Source organism: Pecten maximus, chromosome 6 (genome assembly GCF_902652985.1).
Source record: "Pecten maximus chromosome 6, xPecMax1.1, whole genome shotgun sequence".
NCBI lineage: Eukaryota > Metazoa > Mollusca > Bivalvia > Pectinida > Pectinidae > Pecten > Pecten maximus.
Window position 1 is genome coordinate 30,707,035 of NC_047020.1, and position 21,211 is coordinate 30,728,245.

At 34.7% G+C, this 21,211-nt stretch overlaps 2 protein-coding genes across 3 annotated transcripts in view; one reads left to right on the forward strand and one right to left on the reverse strand.

Moving 5' to 3' along the window:
* Positions 1–5,843, reverse strand: part of LOC117329517 (alpha-1,3-mannosyl-glycoprotein 4-beta-N-acetylglucosaminyltransferase B-like) — a 42,058-nt gene extending 36,215 nt beyond the window's left edge. For both annotated transcript variants that reach the window (XM_033887496.1, XM_033887495.1), the window contains exons 1-2: positions 5,741–5,843; positions 2–173 (exon numbers count right to left, since the gene is read on the reverse strand). In XM_033887496.1, coding sequence (XP_033743387.1) covers positions 2–89 — 88 coding nt within the window. In that variant the 5' untranslated portion in view covers positions 90–173; positions 5,741–5,843. The remainder of the gene's footprint in view (position 1; positions 174–5,740) is intronic.
* A 77-nt stretch (positions 5,844–5,920) lies between these two features.
* Positions 5,921–20,904, forward strand: LOC117329516 (ATP-dependent DNA helicase Q5-like). Its single transcript, XM_033887494.1, is given in 13 exon segments — positions 5,921–6,095; positions 7,007–7,668; positions 8,318–8,535; positions 9,074–9,236; positions 9,703–9,788; positions 10,556–10,789; positions 12,567–12,708; positions 15,487–15,564; positions 15,566–15,601; positions 16,084–17,163; positions 17,698–18,054; positions 18,731–18,809; positions 19,097–20,904. Coding segments are annotated over 13 exon segments (3,339 nt in total). The 5' UTR covers positions 5,921–5,977; the 3' UTR covers positions 19,183–20,904.
* The last annotated feature ends 307 nt before the right edge of the window (positions 20,905–21,211 follow it).

A 21,211-nucleotide genomic window follows, 5' to 3' on the forward strand; every position in this document is an offset into this window, starting at 1 on the left:
CCTTGTTTTGTGAAGAGAGAAAGCCAGAACAGGGGGAGTGCACATACAATTCCAATGAGAATGAGAACATTTTTTGGTTTTGCTCGCATCAGGCCGGTCGGTGAGATGTCGGATGAGTGAGACAGGAAATGGAGTCACTCACATCATACATTGGTAACGGCCATAGACACTCCCTATAAAAACATAGACAAATATATACATCAGACAATATTCTCACCCAGAAATAATTAGGTTTCTCTACTTTTTTATATTGTTGCCATGTAAACAAACAAGATACATGTACAAGAATTCAATACTTTTTAATTAATTATAGATACATATTTATGATCTACATATGTTAAAAGCAAAAGTACCGGTAATGTTTATTGCTAATTGACAAATACATGTATACCTTTGGCCTCATACTGAAGATATGTTACGTAATACGAATGAATCACCAGCCTTCTGTTATATTACTGTAACAAGATCTGCCTAACGATTTTCTTTTTACTGGATATATGTAAAATCACTTTCTAAATTGATGCCTTACTATGACGGCATGTTTGCCTCCTTGAATTTTTCACCGTATTCCAAAAGTAAACACATATTATAATATACCCACAATAATGATTCACCCTAACTCAGTTTCCAGACGGTTGTGTAATACACATCATTAGGACATTAATTATAACTCCTCATAATTTTATAATCTTTACTTCTGAAAATTCTGTATCAGATCCGCTGCATGTTGGTCTCATCCTTCCTGTAGATCATACACTTAAATGAACGGCTTCAGATAATCATCCTTACAGCTGCTCCATTGATATACATAATTAATTAGAGCACATGTTTAGAGACAAGGTTTACCCACATTTACACTATCCCTCGATCTCCCTCTCTCTCTCTTCTATATATATATATATATATATATCTGCACAATTAATTAGAGCACATGTTAAAAGGCAAGGGTATACACACATTTACACTATCCCTCTCTCTATTTTTTCTATATATATATATCTGCACAATTAATTAGAGCACATATGTTACAATACAGCCTAGCTTACCCCTATTTGCACACTATACTATATCTTCAGATATGTAGTATACACCAGTTGTACTTAGTCCCATGGAAGGAAATCTATGAATGCCGTGGGAACCCAAGGTGCCTACAATGTATACATGATAAATCACCAATGTATATCTGTACCTTCTCCAAACACAATCAGCTGATCTGTCCAGACATTTACCACAACACTAGATATATCAGCTTTAAATTCTCTCCGCTATATATACACAGTATCTATATGAAATACAGGTCTCTTCCCCATAGTTCCTTATCTCTAAATGTAATATACATCGGCTTAAGTCTTAGTCTGGATAAGGCCAAGATTTAACTTAGGTCAAACATTTTATTTCAAAATCATCAATAATCTTTTATCCAACTTATATACAGTGGAACTTCGTTAACTCGAACTCGGATAACTCGAATACCCCTCTTAACTCGAAGTACCTCGTCGGTCCCGGCCGAATTCTCTCTTTATCTTAGTAAAGAAAACTCGGAAAACTCGAACTCGGAAACTCGAAGAACTCGGATAATACAAAGTGAAAATTTGGTCCCAACAATAAAAATCTGATTTGAAATGATCGAATAACTCGAAGTATAATTTTCGTCGATCGGTGGTAAACACCGACATTTTTTAAGAGCTAAATTCCGTTTGTAATACTGAACATATCGGCACTACTAACCTACCTGCTATTATAAGTGTTTCATAAATTCATAAAAGAAATTGTCGGTTGAATCTTATAACAACATGTCTTGGTGATAAAAAGTACTGCTTTACTTACATCAAGTAATTTCCTAAGGCGGTCGCCGATATTAGTACACACGACAGTCAACAACTCATCTACCTGTTCGCTCAAGCGGAACTAATCTCTGACACACCGGTAGATCTACCCGGCTGATGTTTTTACAGGTGTAGAAATGAAACAGTCACAGGCGCCTATTAAATCTTTAAACTGCTGAAACTATAGCGTAATTACTGCCAAGGTGTTCAGAGTACAACTGTAACGGTCAGTGCTGTCTATTAAATCGGATAAAACGCCAGCTCAGTTACAGTAACATTTTATATGCACATGCGCAGCCTAACTTCCGGTGCTAATACACATGGAAATGGCGTGGTTATCAATAAAAAGTAAGTAGGCCGATCAAACAGTATTTTATATGTTCAATAAAAGGTAATGGTTCTGTTACGTTTTGCATGCAATCTGTGTTAAACTCAAACGGTTACCGGGTATTTGATTTGACATGAATAACTTGTTATTTTGTCGAATTCTGTTTTATCGTTTACCTTTTGCAAACATGACTTGGACATCAGATCGTTCTTGAAGTGACTAAGTTAAGAAACTTTATCGTGACAAAACTACACCAAATTACAAGTAACATAACGAAACATTACGCTGTACATATATATTTACATGTATTGACCAGTCTTCACACTAAACTGATGAGCGACAGAGTGAAGTTATAATGATTATATAATGTTGACAAATATTGACCAAACTTTTCACCAAAAATGATAACTCGCTTAATTCGAACACTCGGATAACTCGAAGTTTTTTCGTGGTCCCTGTCGACTTCGAGTTAACGAAGTTCCACTGTATATGTTTATATAGTACTAAAATTGTATATGATAAGGTACTAGAATTATTAACATTCATTTATCTTACTTCTATATTCTATACACAATTATATATTAAACGATATAAGTACTCTATTGTAAGGTATATCTGCCACGCTGTATATGTGTTTACGATAGAGTCAACTGGACTAACCAGTAAACGTAAATATTAAGATGTAATATTTGAATACGTCATTGTTTTGATATTTTATGCATGCATTTAGGACTAATGAAATTATTTTATATTAAAGCTCACGAAATTCTAAAAATTTGCACTTTACTCCTAAAAAAATCCTTCCTAATTCACCAAATGCCAAAAATTATACAGAAGACCCCATCATTATCCCAAACCAGTAAAAAAACACTTTGTGTTACAGTTTCTAACATAGAATCTTTATGGTGGCATGAATGGATGTGTAATATATATGTATCTCAGCCTCTGTAACTAGGTCACACCGACTGTCTGTTTAAGTCTTGCTATGTGGCCTAAATAATTGATAAAGATATCTACTAGCTGACTCATATACTTAAGAAAATTTATACTCATACAGCCAAGGTGGCGACATCTTTACATTGTAAAACATATTACCACCTTTCATATACATGTATATGTCTATTGTTTAACTGTCATACATTTAACGATATAACTTCGTTATGAGCTTAAATTTTCGAACAAAACATGAGATCCGATTAAATAGATTGTTAGATATAAATAATATCCCAGAGTATATACTTACAGTGCACAAGGTCACATAAACATTCCCAGCTCTGCATGTGATGACATAGACTCAGAGTTTTACCTATGAGAGTAGACCTAATATGCCCCCTCTAGAGCTGGTAGCAACTAATTATACAATCAAGTTCCATATCGTCAGTAGGGCTTGACACACATGTTGACATCATCTTCACTCAAGCATGAACAAAGAAGCAGGTTTATCTTGTCATCATTTGTCAAACTAATTCTCCTCTGGCATTCAATTCTACTTTATGCCAAAGGAATGGAGCAACAAAGGTGCCCAAGGTCTCTTGATAAGCATTTAACCATGTAATTGGACATTTCAATCTTGAATATGTTTCTTGCCAACTTTTTTATACAATGTTACCCTCTAGCTATCAGTCTGTCCCTTTACCAAGGTCTTTAGCTGCTATATACTGTAATATATTGACTATTGATGCAAATTAAACTACATAACTAGAAACGTGTATCTTTCAGTCTCTTTTGATGTGTGTATCTTTCAGTCTCTTTTGAAATATTAATATTGCACCAGCTGGTTCCTGGGACAGCTAGATTAAACCATTGTCCCAAATAGTGTCCCAAATAGTGTCCCAAATAGAATTTACTTATGCAGTGTTTTTAAGATTTGAAAGTCAAATCGATACATAATCTTGTTTAACAATTGTGTAAAAAATATATATAGAACTGTATACATTTCAATAACTGAATAAGCACATATTTTTTATTATTATTCTTATCTACACAAATGAGTTAAACTAAAGCACATCATATAAAATAATGTCCTTTTGCATTATCATCTGTTATATAAGGACTGTGGTAGGTTAATAAACCAGGAATACTTTTCTTTATTATTTTTTATCTGCATGGTCATTTTTAATAGATTTCTATAGTGTGAAAAATATGGATCACAATATCTAAATAAAGTCATAAAGATAGCCAGCATGTTACGAGACATCCATTTATGTTGGCCTGCAGTGGAATGTCCACGGTCATTTGTTATATTTATATAGCCCTAAGCATATCCTTCACAAACATTGATGTATATCTCAATCCTTAACATGAATTCCTTGGTAACACCTGTACAAAGGAGATTAGCAATCTTCATTATATATCTACTGGATTGTATAGATAATAAATAAAGCCATGCATGTGCAGTGCTTACAAATATTATCAATAACGGGTATATTTCTATGAGTTCATATATCATAATCTAAAATTAACACTTGCTGAAGAGTCTGAGTAAGACCCTTAGAAAGTGATCATGAAGAACTACAATGTACATGTATTTGTATAAATAATGTACAAGCTACACACCATATACTACACATGGTACTTATTAATTAGACATTGTACATGTGCATGACAGTATTGACAGATCAATTCATGATCATATCATTGCAGCCTAGATTGCAAACAAATGTTAATTATATATCCTCGAGCTCTGACACATAAAAAAAAAAAAATATTTTTGTAAAATTATATATACTGTAGAGACAAACATTTTGGGCACTTACTGATAGCTAATTGACATTTTTATGTGTGTACTATTGTCATGATACAGATGGAAAGACATGACTATCCTATTTATCAATATCGAATGCCTTAATTTCAAGTGTCAAATTGACTCGAGTTCAGATTATTTTCAGTAGCTAATTGATCACTTATGAGGTTTTTTCTTGAAACAAAAGCAAATTTAAAGAAAAGAAATAATATGTCAATTGCATTCTTTCTTTATTAAGTTGTGCAGTATAAAACTTCTTGCATGCTATTCTCGTTGTCAGCATTTATTATACTCTCATAAACAATACCTCCATTTGGTAGAAGGCATAATATTATTATATGTATCTTGCCCACACATTGGGATGCATAACCTCTAACTCTCACACAACTAACACGCTATATCCTGAATTTAAAGCGGAAAGCTGTATTAGCCTGAGCTCTTAATTTAAAATAATAATTCCTATTTACAATCATTGTGTATTCCATATCTATACAGTGATTAACTGTAACGTTACTGAGATCTGTTTACTGTTTTATATGTCCATTAATAGACGATCATTAATATCTGTAATAACCTAACAACACTAGGAGTTATTAAGATATTATTAACTCACCAATTTATAAATAAGTATGTAATATGTTGCCTACCTTTATACGGTTTAATTATACATATAAGAGGAATTAGATCAATTGTCTACTTCAGTCTCCGCAGCAATTTCCATTGTAAACAGAAATTACTAAGTGTGCTGCGCTAGTTGACCGTATTATCCGAGAAAAGAAGCCAGACAAATACTCAACACTAGCATTTGAAGAAGCATATATTGGTGATCGAATGAAAACTTACCCTCATGTGAATTCTAGATTTTTCAACTGACACAATCCCACTTGATCTCACTCAGATCTCCAATCTGCTAGCAGGAAGAAAATGGACAGGAAGAGCACAGGTGTTAATCTTAGTCATCAAAGCGTTTTATAAGAAAGACCAACACTAAGCGTCTCTAGGATGTTGATCAGAATTATATGTTGTAAACTTCCGTCTGCTTTTACAGAAAGTTGTCTCGTCAGCTGATTGATTTTGAACATGTCCAAAAAGGAGGATGACATGGATGATTCCATGTACCAAGTTTTAACAACAGTTTTCAAACACAAAGAATTCAAATCTAAGCTTCAAAAGCAAGCTACTCGATGTGTTTTACATGGTAATTTTCATTCTTCTCAGGGATCCCATGTGTTTCAGTACAGTCACTGACAGTAGAAGTCTGACAGTAGTGACGAACAAATGACCGCCCGACAAACGCATGCAGTCTAGTGTGAAGTTTGTGTTGACATCTGTCTATATTATAACTACATTTACCGAATCATTTACGTTTCATTTATAGATAACATGAGCCATATTTGGTAGCACACTTGCCTGTCATCAAGGCGGCTTGGGCTCATTTTCCCAATTTGATGTGAGAAGGGATGAGGTCACCTGCCTGACCACCTGTGTTTTCCCCTGGGTTCCCCTATTTCCTCCCACATCAAGACAGCTCGCACGCTTCAATCTTGTTGACATAACTTGTTTCACAATTGTTGTAAAATAAATTAAGTTAACATTATAAGCTACTGTAGAACAGGAGAGGAAAAATGCAATGACCAGACTGGGACTGGATCTCGGTACCTCCAAACACTTAGATGGACACTCTATATCGATCAGACCATATATGCTACCTGACCATGTTTTAAAACATTCTATTTTATCAAAGACCAAGACTCAAAGTGGATATTTTTACCAGGTGGCCTAGTTGGCTACCAAGTTATAAAATCTAGGCAGCAATTGGAAAAGTTAGTCGCCTGGTCTTGAATTTATAAAAAAAAAGTTTCAGAGATATGTTATACTGATCTAAAGAATTAAGAGATTTTTTTAGCATTGACTGCAGGTCTTTGAAAGATTAACCAAATCGCAAATTTACACAATTTTTTTAGTTGCCATGCAGGTGCCTTATAGGTCAATAACTGGTGGCCAATGGTGAATTTATGGCGCCATGGCCACTAAAATAGGCGCCACTTTAGTCCTGAAGATATGTATAAATTTGTCAAAGTGATGATTTTTTGTTTTAATTGATTTCAGGAAATCATGATGTATTCATCTCCATGCCCACTGGAGCAGGAAAATCATTATGTTATCAATTGCCAGCGAGAGTTGGAAAAGTTGGTTTAACATTGGTTGTTTCCCCCTTGATTGCACTGATGCAGGACCAGTTGGAGCATCTGGATCGGCTAAAAATTCCGTCAGAAACGCTCAACTCGAAACAGACTGTCAAGGAAAAAAAACGTGTACTTGGGGACCTAAATAGTGCCAAACCCCGCACCAGACTTCTATACATCACCCCGGAACAGGCTGCCACTGACGGCTTCAAGGCAATCACTGATAGCCTCATCAAGAAAAAACTTTTGAGATATCTTGTTGTAGATGAAGCTCATTGTGTGTCACAGTGGGGACATGATTTCAGACCTGACTACCTCAAATTGGGTCAGTTACGGAGAAAGATGCCAGGTATTCCATGTATTGCTCTTACAGCTACAGCAACAGCTCAAGTGGTCACAGACATTGAGAAACAACTCCAGTTGAAAGCCCCTGTAAAGAAATTTAAGTCAAGCTGCTTCCGACCAAATTTATTTTATGATGTTGCCATGAAAGAAGTGATTGGTAATCCGTATGAAGACTTGAACCAATTTGCCAGAACTGCACTGAATTTTTTGAAGAGAGATGAATCTGAGATTGACAATTGGGTAAGAGTATTTACCACCATTTTTTTTTTTAGATATTCACCTAATTATATATTGTTGATAGCCTATCTATGGATAGCTAATATGTTTGCTTATTTTGTTATGTTTAATTGAAAGAAATTATGTTAGAAACTATCATTCAGTCATTAGAACGGGATCTGGACACAAGTATCCATTGTCTTGTTAAACAAGCACACAAGCATTTATGCAGATAGAATGTGAATTTGAAACTAGTCACATAAGTATATATTGAAGACATTTTGTCCTTCTGTCAGAAATCTGTCTGGCAGTGCCTGCCAGCTCAGAATCCAAAATGGCAGCTGTGGCCTCTGACTGAATGATAAAAATCACCACTTGAGTGTTGGGCTGATTTCAGGATCAATTATGTTTTTCATTTTAAACTACTGGTATATTTTGAAGGAATTTGAATTCCAGTTGTTCAGCGTCAACTAGTGATGATATCTCTAATAAGTTATTTGTGATTTCAGGAATTATAGGTGTGAATATGTAACAAATATGATTTAGATCCATAAGATCAAATGATGAAATCAGATTAAGCTGTTTTCTATTGCATTTATTTGCCACAACACATCAATTCAAACATATAATATCCAGAGTATATCAGTTATTGTTGCTTTCAATTCTCTGACAGAGTGAGTTTGGCTGTGGCATTGTGTACTGTAGAACTAGGAATGGTTGTGATGAAGTGGCATCTCATCTCAGTCGGCTGGGGATGCCGTCCAAACCGTACCATGCTGGCCTGAACAACAATGTCAGAGAGGAGATCCAGACCTCTTGGATGGAAGGAAATTTCCCTATTATTGCAGCCACCATTAGTTTTGGTATGGGTGTGGATAAGGCAAATGTTAGGTAAGCAAAGAAGTCTTGTTAAATCAAAATCTACAGGAACCAGTGATCAAAATAAACAGTTTTCAACTTGTACATGGTGGATTTATAAAAATGTATCAAGTGATATCCAGATTTATGATTATATAAGATTCTGTTCAATAGAATTCACCATACATTGATTATATATTAAAAAGTTAAGACCAATTTTAAGGCCACCTGGTGAATATGACTGCCACTAATCCTTAGGTAGAGCCAATACCTTGGTGTGTTCAGTGGTGGATAGTTTTGACCTGCTGTACTTTTGAATATTGAACAATTTATGAAATTGTCGCAATTGTATGAAAGATTACTGAAAAGCACCAACTTGTCTAGTGTGCTGTTGACAACTTTTACACAGTGGTCTTTTGAAACTTTAAATGATACCAGGTATATATATATAATAAGGTGCGAAGTGGAATACCCCAGCATAAAAAGATTGGCAAAATAATTTTGATTTCAGACATTGTTACAGGATAATTTCTATAATACTAGTGGTCTGATGTTATTGAATCTGTTACAGATTTGTTGCTCATTGGACCTTGCCTAAGTCTATGGCTGGTTACTACCAGGAGTCCGGGCGGGCAGGACGAGACGGAAACACGTCTTATTGTAGACTTTACTATGCCAGACATGAGAGAGACACTGTAGCCTTCCTCATACAGAAGGAAACAACGAGGTTTAAAGTAAGTTCATCACTATCAGACTGTTGGTATAGCTACAACAGAATTCTTACCTTGGATACAACACTCCCTGTAAAGGAATTGTTTTTAGAAGCAACATGAAAGCAAATCTCAGTTCCCTATAGAAGATGGACAATAATTTTACTATTAGAAATTATTTTTTTCTCTGTTCACAATAAATGTATTTTAATATTTTATACACAATATTGCTTACAGCATCTGGTGGTGAAGGAAATTAAATTTAGTACAAACAGAAGTTTTGGCCTCCTGAAGGCAGAAGAGTGGGGTCTAATAGGGAAAACTGAGACAAACCTGGAATGCTTGTGTCATAAAATTTTCAGTAAATGTACTAATCGGTTACTATTAATGGACTAGTGTCATGGCACAATTTAAGGTTCTGCTTTCTTTGAAGAAATGTGTTCATAGCTTTTTTTATTCTATCAGTTTTTTTTATGTTTTTTTTCCCCAGAAGAATGATAAAGCAGTAACAGCTGAAAAGCAGAAGTCAGCCCAAAAAAGTTTTGAAGCATTAGTCAAGTACTGTGAGGAGCAGGAGTAAGTTATCGTTTCTCTTTGGGATCTAAATTTAGATATCCATTTAGGGCCAAAAAATATGTCTGTTTAGTGTGTCCCTTCAATACCTTAGATTCTTCCTTCTGACCCTAGTTTTTTTTTCATAGGTCAATAGTAATTTTTGAAATTTTGCTACCCATTTTGATTTTCATCCAGATTGCCTCTTAATATATCACATGATGTTTAGTACACTGGATCCCACCAATATTATTGTTTCAGAACAAAATATTCAGAAATATATACATCTGTACCCCGGTACTAGATAATAATCATTTTGGCTCATGTAACCCTAATCAGACACATAATTTCCATGGCCTAGGAAATCTGTGGTAGAAATTTAAGGGAATGTCATGTTTAAGGAAGCCTGTCATTCCAAAACGTTCAAAAGTTATGTGATAAACTTAAACTTCAGAAATCAAATTGAGAACTTCAAGTAAGATGGAAGATTGGGGATAGTGACATACAAATACTCATTCCATTGGATAAAGGGACTAGAACAGAGATATTTGGGTACTCAATTTCAACCATTGGCAGATTCTTTAGAAAATTGTAGGGTAGGAGTTTCAAGGGATTTGGAATGTAACTGAAGACCTCTGATCAGTGATAGATTCTAGAGATAGCATATGAGGAGGTATTACTTATCCTAGAGATGACAGTTCTTGTGTGATATGATGACAGGATTCTAGAATCAATTTGTATCAATATAGTTAGTGTATGATGTAGAGGATGATACCTATAATGTTGTATAGTTGTAGACACTGGGCCATAGCTCGTTACTTTGGGGATGTAAAGCCGGAGTGTGAGGGAGCCTGTGATGTTTGTAAGGAGCCTAAGAAGGTGGCTAAGGCAGTCCATGACCTCCAGACTGGCTCCTATGCTAACGTCAACAACAAGGGAGGTAAAGGAGGAATCTACTTCTACGAGGATGGTGACGACGACGACGATCCTGGAATGTACGGGGGAGGAAGGAGGGGTGCAAAAAGGTTTGAACAACATTAGTGACTGGATATTTACTTTCTCAATGAATATTCAGCAAATTTCAAAACCAAAATTCATCTGATAGTCAAAGGAAAATTTAAGTTCATGGTTAGCACCTTTTTGCTGTCTTAAAAGTGATATTTTATAAAAAATTTTACTTAAAATTATTTTCACAGTTATCAAAACCAGTCTGGATGATTCTATATTGGCATGTAGTCAGAACTATTTCCTGTTAAAAAAATAACTATTTGGTAACTATTTTGAATGGTCCCTGATCTGATTAAATTTAAACACCTAGCAATGTCATTCTTTGACAGATTTTCATCAAACTTATACAAAGGTCATGTATGAGTATGCTTCTGACATTGCTGTTTGTCAAGATTCCAAGGTTAAGGCTAAGGTCAATTGCTAGATATAGAAAATCATCAACTGGTTCAGTTTCTTTTCCTTTAAAATAAACCATGACAAAGTTTTGAACTTCTGAGCCACAGATAACCTCATGAACAGTGGTTATACACTTGCCTCTCACCTAGGTGGCTTGGGCTTGATTCCACAAGCAGACATGAAAAGTTATGGGACCACCTCACTGACATCTTCGCTAGCCAAGGCTTCTGATTACGCTACACTCCACGAACCCTTTGTAGATATAGTCTTCATTTCTGGCCTTCTACCAGAGATTCAAAATCACCACCCTTTATGCATGAAATTTTCAACCAATCAAAACAAGCATTACCGATGTACTGCATCGGTGATGTTTACAAACAAACATGTAGGCTTGTGTCATTTTGATGAGATATGATCAATATGGCTTCTATCAATTGATCAAAAACTGTGAATGTTTCCCCAAAAATTGTACGTCTCTTTATTTAGGTAAAATGCCACGACATAGTCGACAAGGTAGCTCTGTACTGGGCGCTGCAATTTTTGTTTAGTGTGTAACCAAGCCTGAATGTAAAATGTAATTTGATTGGATGACCTGGGATTCCAGGGCACGACAGTTTAAACACGACTATATCTGCCAAGGGTTCGTGGAGTGTAACGCAATCAGAAGCCTTGGCTAGCAAAGATGCCTCACTGACCACTCAGGTTTTCTCTGGTTTCCTCCCACAGTAATAAAGACAACTTTTACACCATATCCAGGCCAACAAGAGTGATTAATATTAAAATAAGTTACGCCCAACGAAAGACGGGACGTATTGTTATCATGTTGGCGGGCGGGTGGGCACGCACGCACGCACGCACGCACGCACATATGGTGTCCGGACCATAACTCCAATACTACTCGACCCAGGCTCTCCATACTTGACACAAATATACATCTTGATGAGCCGGAGTGTCGCATACCAAAATCATGCCCCTTACCCCCGTATTTGCTGAGTTATTCCCCTTTGATGATTTTGTAATTGCTCACCATTCACTTAATAATGGTATTAGGAGGCTGATTCTTTGCAAAGAGGTTCTTTTAATGTATATATTCTGTATATAAACATGTGAACTAATTTTTATGTTGCTGTGTCTAAACCAAGGTTTCCCTATATTTGCAACATATATACATCTCATCATTTAAAGTTGCCCTTCGGTTTCGACTACACACCATTATGTGTATCAATATCTCCTTCCAACTTTCCAACAATGATACTTCATTTTAAAGCATTACAATCTGTGAAACTACTCCCTTCCAAGTGTCCAATATTGCGGCGGGCGTATGTTGTGGCCCTCCAACGGGCCCTTGTTATAGTTATAATCTACTACCTGTTACGATATTGTATATGTATTTTACAGCGAGTATGACAGCTACAGTAGATCGTTCGAAAACGGTGCCGATGATGACGATGATGCAGCGTACAAAAGAGAGAAAAAGGAACAGTTAGAGAAAAAACAGAGACACAATTTTATCATGAGAGAATTCAAAAAGAGAAAAGGGGTAAATTTCACATTTGTTTTCTAATCATTTATTAAAATATTTTTAAAAAGATACTATAGATATAATGATATATATAAGATATTTTATAGACCTCTATAAAATTGTTTTATTCATTCGAAGGAGTAGGAGATTTGACTGCACTCTCTGATGATTAGTCTGTTAATTTCTGCCCTAAATAGTTAGTATGGACATATTTTGTTTAGGACAATGAAATATTTCCTAAACCAAATGAGTTGGAGTCTAGAATATTACATGCTTGGTTGGCAGGCTACCAGGTTGTACAATGGAAAACAATGATCTAATGTGTCAAGGTCACAGAGTTCATATTAATTAACACTGTACCATGAAAATTGTTTTATATTACATGTACAATAATATCTAACTTTTGTTTGGAGATGTAGCCACCACTACATGTATCTAACTTTTGTTTGGAGATGTAGTCACCACTACATGTATCTAACTTTTGTTTGGAGATGTAGCCACCACTACATGTATCTAACTTTTGTTTGGAGATGTAGCCACCACTACATGTATCTAACTTTTGTTTGGAGATGTAGTCACCACTACATGTATCTAACTTTTGTTTGGAGATGTAGCCACCACTACATGTACCTAACTTTTGTTTGGAGATGTAGCCACCTCTACATGTATCTAACTTTTGTTTGGAGATGTAGTCACCACTACGTGTATCTAACTTTTGTTTGGAGATGTAGTCACCACTACATGTATCTAACTTTTGTTTGGAGATGTAGTCACCACTACATGTATCTAACTTTTGTTTGGAGATGTAGCCACCACTACATGTATCTAACGTTTGTTTGGAGATGTAGCCACCACTACATGTATCTAACTTTTGTTTGGAGATGTAGCCACCACTACATGTACCTAACTTTTGTTTGGAGATGTAGTCACCACTACACGTATCTTACTTTTGTTTGGAGATGTAGTCACCACTACATGTACACTGTATCTAACTTTTGTTTGGAGATGTAGCCACCACTACATGTACCTAACTTTTGTTTGGAGATGTAGTCACCACTACATGTATCTAACTTTTGTTTGGAGATGTAGTCACCACTACGTGTACCTAACTTTTGTTTGGAGATGTAGCCACCTCTACATGTATCTAACTTTTGTTTGGAGATGTAGTCACCACTACATGTATCTTACTTTTGTTTGGAGATGTAGCCACCACTACATGTATCTAACTTTTGTTTGGAGATGTAGCCACCACTACATGTATCTAACTTTTGTTTGGAGATGTAGCCACCACTACATGTATCTAACTTTTGTTTGGAGATGTAGCCACCACTACATGTATCTAACTTTTGTTTGGAGATGTAGCCACCTCTACATGTATCTAACTTTCGTTTGGAGATGTAGCCACCACTACATGTATCTTACTTTTGTTTGGAGATGTAGCCACCACTACATGTATCTAACTTTTGTTTGGAGATGTAGCCACCACTACATGTATCTAACTTTTGTTTGGAGATGTAGCCACCTCTACATGTATCTAACTTTCGTTTGGAGATGTAGCCACCACTACATGTATCTAACTTTTGTTTGGAGATGTAGCCACCACTACATGTATCTAACTTTTGTTTGGAGATGTAGCCACCTCTACATGTATCTAACTTTCGTTTGGAGATGTAGCCACCACTACATGTATCTAACTTTTGTTTGGAGATGTAGCCACCTCTGGATATAAAAAGATGTCTGTGTATCAATGTGACTTTTAATTGTTTGTGTATCAATGTGACTTTTAATTGTTTGTGTATCAATGTGATTTTTAATTGTTTGTGTATCAATGTGATTTTTAATTGTTTGTGTATCAATGTGACTTTTAATTGTTTGTGTATCAATGTGACTTTTAATTGTTTGTGTATCAATGTGACTTTTAATTGTTTGTGTATCAATGTGATTTTTAATTGTTTGTGTCTTAATGTGATTTTTAATTGTTTGTGTATCAATGTGATTTTTAATTGTTTGTGTATTAATGTGATTTTTAATTGTTTGTGTATCAATGTGATTTTTAATTGTTTGTGTATTAATGTGACTTTTAATTGTTTGTGTATCAATGTGACTTTTAATTGTTTGTGTATCAATGTGACTTTTAATTGTTTGTGTATTAATGTGATTTTTAATTGTTTGTGTATCAATGTGATTTTTAATTGTTTGTGTATCAATGTGATTTTTAATTGTTTGTGTCTTAATGTGATTTTTAATTATTTGTGTATCAATGTGATTTTTAATTGTTTGTGTATCAATGTGATTTTTAATTGTTTGTGTATCAATGTGACTTTTAATTGTTTGTGTATCAATGTGATTTTTAATTGTTTGTGTCTTAATGTGATTTTTAATTGTTTGTGTATTCAATGTGATTTTTAATTGTTTGTTTATTAATGTGATTTTTAATTGTTTGTGTATTAATGTGATTTTTAATTGTTTGTTTATTAATGTGATTTTTAATTGTTTGTGTATCAATGTGATTTTTAATTGTCTGTATCAATGTGACTTTTAATTGTTTGTGTATCAATGTGACTTTTAATTGTCTGTGTATTAATGTGGTTTTTAATTGTATGTGTATCAATGTGATTTTTAATTGTTTGTGTCTTAATGTGATTTTTAATTATTTGTGTATTAATGTGATTTTTAATTGTTTGTGTATTAATGTGATTTTTAATTGTTTGTTTATTAATGTGATTTTTAATTGTTTGTGTATTAATGTGATTTTTAATTGTTTGTGTATTAATGTGATTTTTAATTGTCTTTAAGGGTGTTGATGATTCCTCTACCTCTGCTACTACAGAAGAGACTACTGAAGAACCAGATCCAGATTGCCCTCTCAGAGATGCCCGCCAATCACAAAATACCAAAACTTACCATCAAGGTTGTATAATAACTACATATAATTCATAACTCAAAATCCAATTTGTATGATTTAAGTGATTCTGCCTCTGTTGTTAGACATGTAGGTTTGAACATTCCCCAGTGGTAAATATCGCTACAGTAATGAGCATACCTGTATTGTGTTTTATAACCTGTACACCTGTATCAGTGGTACAATGCCCATTACATAAATGACTTTGTATGTATTTATGTCTATCAAGAGACATGAATGACCTTAAGTTTAATATTGTATGGGAGTGTTGGAGAGTATATTTACTGTATACCTATGTTACAGGGCCGGGAGTATTGTATGGGAATGTTGAAGAGTATATTTCCTGTATACATTTTGTACCTATGTTATAGGGCCGGGAGTATTGTATGGGAATGTTGGAGAGTATATTTACTGTATACCTATGTTACAGGGCCGGCAGTATTGTATGGGAATATTGGAGAGTATATTTACTGTATATATCTATGTTTCAGGGGCGGGAGTATTGTATGGGAATGTTGGAAAAGGCACTAAAAGACAACTTTTGTAAGTATTACCAGGATGTTCCCCACAAGCTTGTAGGACAGGACTATGAACCAAGGTGTTGTGCCATTGACCTTGAGTACGATCTGTTCAAGGTCAACAAGATGGCCAACATCTATAAGGCTGCAGTGATGAGAACAACAAATGAGATAAAGAAGTGCACATCGTCTAAAGATCTCCATGTAGCCTTAGTACAAAAATGTTCAATGTCAGCATCAGGGGACATGAAAAGTTCCCCACCAGCTTCATCGCTTCAGTCGCCACTAGTTTGTGGGTTCACTACTGCCTCTGACATGCTTGCCAGTTCTCGAGTGGAGGATGAAGAAAGGTCATCTCAAAAACCAGCTGTGTTCGTTTCAGCAGCAGACATGCTGAGAAAGGATAAACCGGTTAAAAAGAGTGACCCCCCCTTACCTAGTCTATGGAGACCTGACCTAAACAACTGTGATAGTGAGGAGAACTCTAAATCACCTGTCTGTGTTGAGAATATAAAGACTGAGAACCAGTCGAGTCCTTCCTCTTCTCCCGGGCTCTTCACCACTATTGGGAACAGTGTGATGCCAAACATAAATCTAACTAAACCAAGTATTTCTCATATTAAGAAAGAACAGCAGCATTCTGGATTTCAAAAAGCTAGCAGTGTGATTTCAAAAAAAGTAACATTTGATTTTGATCAAGGCAAATCTTCGAATTCTGTGAAATCAAAATCGAAATCGAAATCAGGAAAATCTAAAGGAAAGGACAAAATCAGCAAGAATGCACCACAAATCACAAATTTTTTCTTAAAGAAAAGTGAAGATGAAGAAGATAATGTCCGTAACTGTGAATTGGCTGAAACAAAGGTCACTAAAAAAGATGTTATTGATTCTGACACCATGGTAACAGATGCTGATGATCAGGATGCGGCAAAATCCAACACCAGTCTCAAACGTTATAAGACAGAATTTGATGACATGAAGCCTTTGGATGGTGTGAAACCCCTTCCAGAAGTCCGAGCCAAACCATGCCAGAAAAGGAAGATGGATGATAAGGTAATGTTAGTTCAATTACATGTGACAGACTTTGCAGAAGTTATTACAATTTAGAATTTTATATGGCAACATTCTTAATGGGAGCATCCCCAAATCTAAGTGTTGATAAGCTTTCAGAGAATGTAAAAGAACACCACCTCATGGACTTTGAGGATTGAATTGGAGGAACAGATAAAGGGAGATTTTTCATTTTAGGAAATTCATTTTTTTCATTTAACTGTGTTATTTATACACCATGTTAAAATATGTTATGATATATATTTAGTATAATAGTACATGTATATAATATTTTGCCTCAAATCATCACACCAATTTAAATGTAATTGTCTCAAACATGCTTAAGATGCTTCAGTAGATTAAAACAATTAAATGCCTATATTTTCTGGTAGAAGAACGTGGAATTGTGGCAAGAGGAGGGGGAAATCAAAACTTAACAAAGTTGTGAAATTAAACCCCAGCAGAAATATCCATGTTTACAGTAAACACCAAATTAATTCTTAATTTAATGCATTGATAATAATGTTAATGTACCAGGTCAGTGCCAGCAGGCCCAAGAAAAGTAGAACGGAATCTGATATAGATACCACAAAAACAAACTCTGCATCGTCTGAAGATACCTCCACGTCCAGGAGAGCTAGTGCTGAGAGTCGGAGTTCAAGGTCGTCTGAAGATCGAGTTACTGCCAAAGGAGCTAGTGCGGAGAGTCAGAGTTCAAGGTCATCTGAAGATCGAGTCATTGCCAAAGGAGCTAGTGCGGAGAGTCAGAGTTCAAGGTCATCTGAAGATCGAGCCACTGCCAAAGGAGTTAGTGCTGAGAGTCGGAAGGTAGCGGCTGACCTGGTGGTGAAGTATTTGACTCCTTACTACAAGGGTGGCCGGATACCCACAAAGGTGAGCTACTTTAGTGCTCAATTCATTTGATATCTGTCTTATTTCATGTCTTTGTGTGTTGTATTTTTCGGCATAGCCGTATAATATTCTTTTTGGCCCCGGATAAGACGCTACAGGTAGCGCTACTGGTCAAGATGAAGTATGTGATTGGTCAATAAAGTGGTAAATTGCAAAATGTTGATATGAAGTTAAAGACAAAAGAAAGTTAAGAGTAAATGCAAGCTTAATAAGTAGATGTATCTTTTCAAAATGACACATTGTTAAAATTATATTCCGGATTCAAATGCAGTCTTATTATCACAAAAAATGATTCAAACTGATATAATTTTGTTATCTGTGTTGAAACGCATTAGTTCTTGATTTATTTCACCAGCAGTTTTACATTATAATCACCAGCATTAAAACTATGCCATTTATCTTTTTTTTAAAGATATTTCTTGTTTTCCATTACTCTATGAATATTTTACAGAATTTCACAAAGCATATTCACAAATGTTTTGGTTGTAAATAGAAAAAGATGTTTTTTATTAACTTGAATGTGATGAATATTTCAAAGGCCACATTTGACCACTTAAAAATAATTTAAAAAACAACTGGTGTACAAGATAAGTCTTGAACCCTTGGACTGATTTATGTTATCGATAATGTTACACACATATTTTTTATTTATACTAAGGATGCATTCAAAAGTGTTGCCAGAGCATTGTCACATAAAGTGATAGAAAAACCTGGAGGAACAGGAAAACCAGAAAAAGGTATCTATTGACAGTAATTCTGGTTTTTATAACAAAGTAAATATTTATAATATATCTATGGATACTTAATTCTCTATACAATGATAATAATAGTCTGAAAGGGTATGTGAACTATGAAAATTTGAAGTAAAGATAAATATTTGGTGGTTAATAATTGAATGGGGTTAGAGAAGGTAATATGGGAAATGTATTTGTAGAGGGGTAACTTACCAGGATATTTTGGGGATGTGTTAAAGGTGTTGATTTATTGATTTTTTTGGTTATGTCTGTATTTTCTGTTTTTGCAGTGAAAGAAATTGTCAAGAAAGTAATCGAGGATTTATTTAAGAAGGTGAAACAGGTCAAATCTGTGGAGGATCTTGTAGATGTGTGAAGCTGGTCTCATAGAGTATCAAAGACTGTTAACATCAACTAAATAGAAACTGATTTTAGATTGAAATTGGGGCCATCTGTATGATGCTACTTTCATTGCAGTTTTAAACAATTGTTTTTATTTCTTCTCAGATTCTATGACTGAAACAAACAAAAAAATTCAATAATACCTCACTCTTAGAGAATGATTCATATGTGAAAGGTGTTTAAATGGTGCTATCTATGTAAAGTTTTTTTTTTTTTTTTTTTTTAAATAATTGCCTTTGAATGAAATACAATTACAGATGTTGTGATATGGTAATTAGGTTGTGGGATAAACCAAATATAATACATATGATTAGAGTTAAGACATGTTGAAGCAAATGTACCATTTACTGTGTTGTGAATAATAAAATATATCAACATGTAAGATTTAAAATTCCTCATCAACTGATGTTACTGTTTAAATATTCCACTACCTGCATGCTTATGTCTGGCATATAATATACACACATAACTTTTTTTTGGCATATTTGTCTTGAGCAACATGACATCAGAATGAGGGTATGGTATTCATCCTCAAATAAGCCCCCTCCTCTAGTGTAAAAGTGTTTTTTTTTCTTCTTTATTGGTTGCTCTGCAAAAATGATGGAAAGGGCTTATTTCTGGTTAGGGATATATTTCAGGATATATAAAGATGAACCTAGTCTACATTTTGTGTGCGAGTTTACATTTGTGATAATTGTTTCAATGTGCACGTGCCTGTATATATATTTAGGGTAAAGAATTCTCTCGTTGTGAAACTGGTTTTCACTTACGTCTGTTTTACAATGTATATTTTTGAATACAAAGCAAGAATGGAAAAACATGTATTAGCTAGATTTTCTAGCTTGGTGTTATGATTGTTTCAGTTTTTAAATTTTAAATCAGTATCATTCCCTATGTCATGTGTATCGCTCAATTTAATTCAAAGCATGAAACAACATAAATGATGGCATTTTGTTTTTGCCAGGATTTATGGTCTAAATAAAGTTGATATTTTTCTGTTTTATGAAATAACACTTTATATGCTCATTTGTTACCAGTGAAATATAAGAAATTATCCCTTTGATAAAACCCTACCGTATTTATCCTCAAACAAGCCCCCCTCCCCTAATGTAGAATTTCAACATTAAAGTTGAGGAGTACTTATCATGAACTGCTTTTAGCTTACTCTTTCATATTGGATGATTCTGTAAAAATGGATAAGGGGTTATTTGAGGTTGGGGGCTTATTTTGGGACGGGCTTATTTAAGGTCAGGAGTTTATTTGAGGTCAGAGGCTTATTTGCAGATAAATTTGGTATATCATCACTGTCCTAATAGCTTTATTGATCCTAGCAGTATGGTTTATAGAAATGTTGTTGAGCCTGTTTGCTGTGATGATATACACTTGATATACAAGGTTTTGACCTCTTGTTACATTTTGTAGATCTATGTGGCTGGACAATTCTTGTTACAACAAATGCTACATGTATTTCTTTTCAATGTTTTTGTGTGCATAAAGGTATTTGTCTCCTTATGCATAATGAAACCTCAAAAAACAGAACATGCTGAGTAGTCAACAAATAAAAGTTAGAACACAAGTTAAAACAAAGGTAGTATTGTTACTTTTTATCATTAAACTAAATATCGATGAAGAGAATGCTGTTTTTATTTATTATGTATGCAAGTTTTGTTTTAATAAAGTTTGTCAATTGCAACACCTTCTTTGTCTTTTTGTTTCATTTAAACAACAAACCATTTCATTGTAGACTCAATATTGGTGTAACCCAACTTACCCACCAATGGGGACAAATGATTGATCTTTATATCAAAGCTCTCCTTTCAGTGGAACTGATATTATAGTACTAGGAAGGGACATTTGAATTCAGACAGATATTAGCAAAGATGTATTAAGAGACGGGTTCACCCTATCTATAAATAGATAAAAAGTGTGTCGGTCTTATTTAGTGTTACAGTAATACCTCAACATTTTCGTTGCTCCAAAAAAGTTTTCAATTTGTCGCTGAT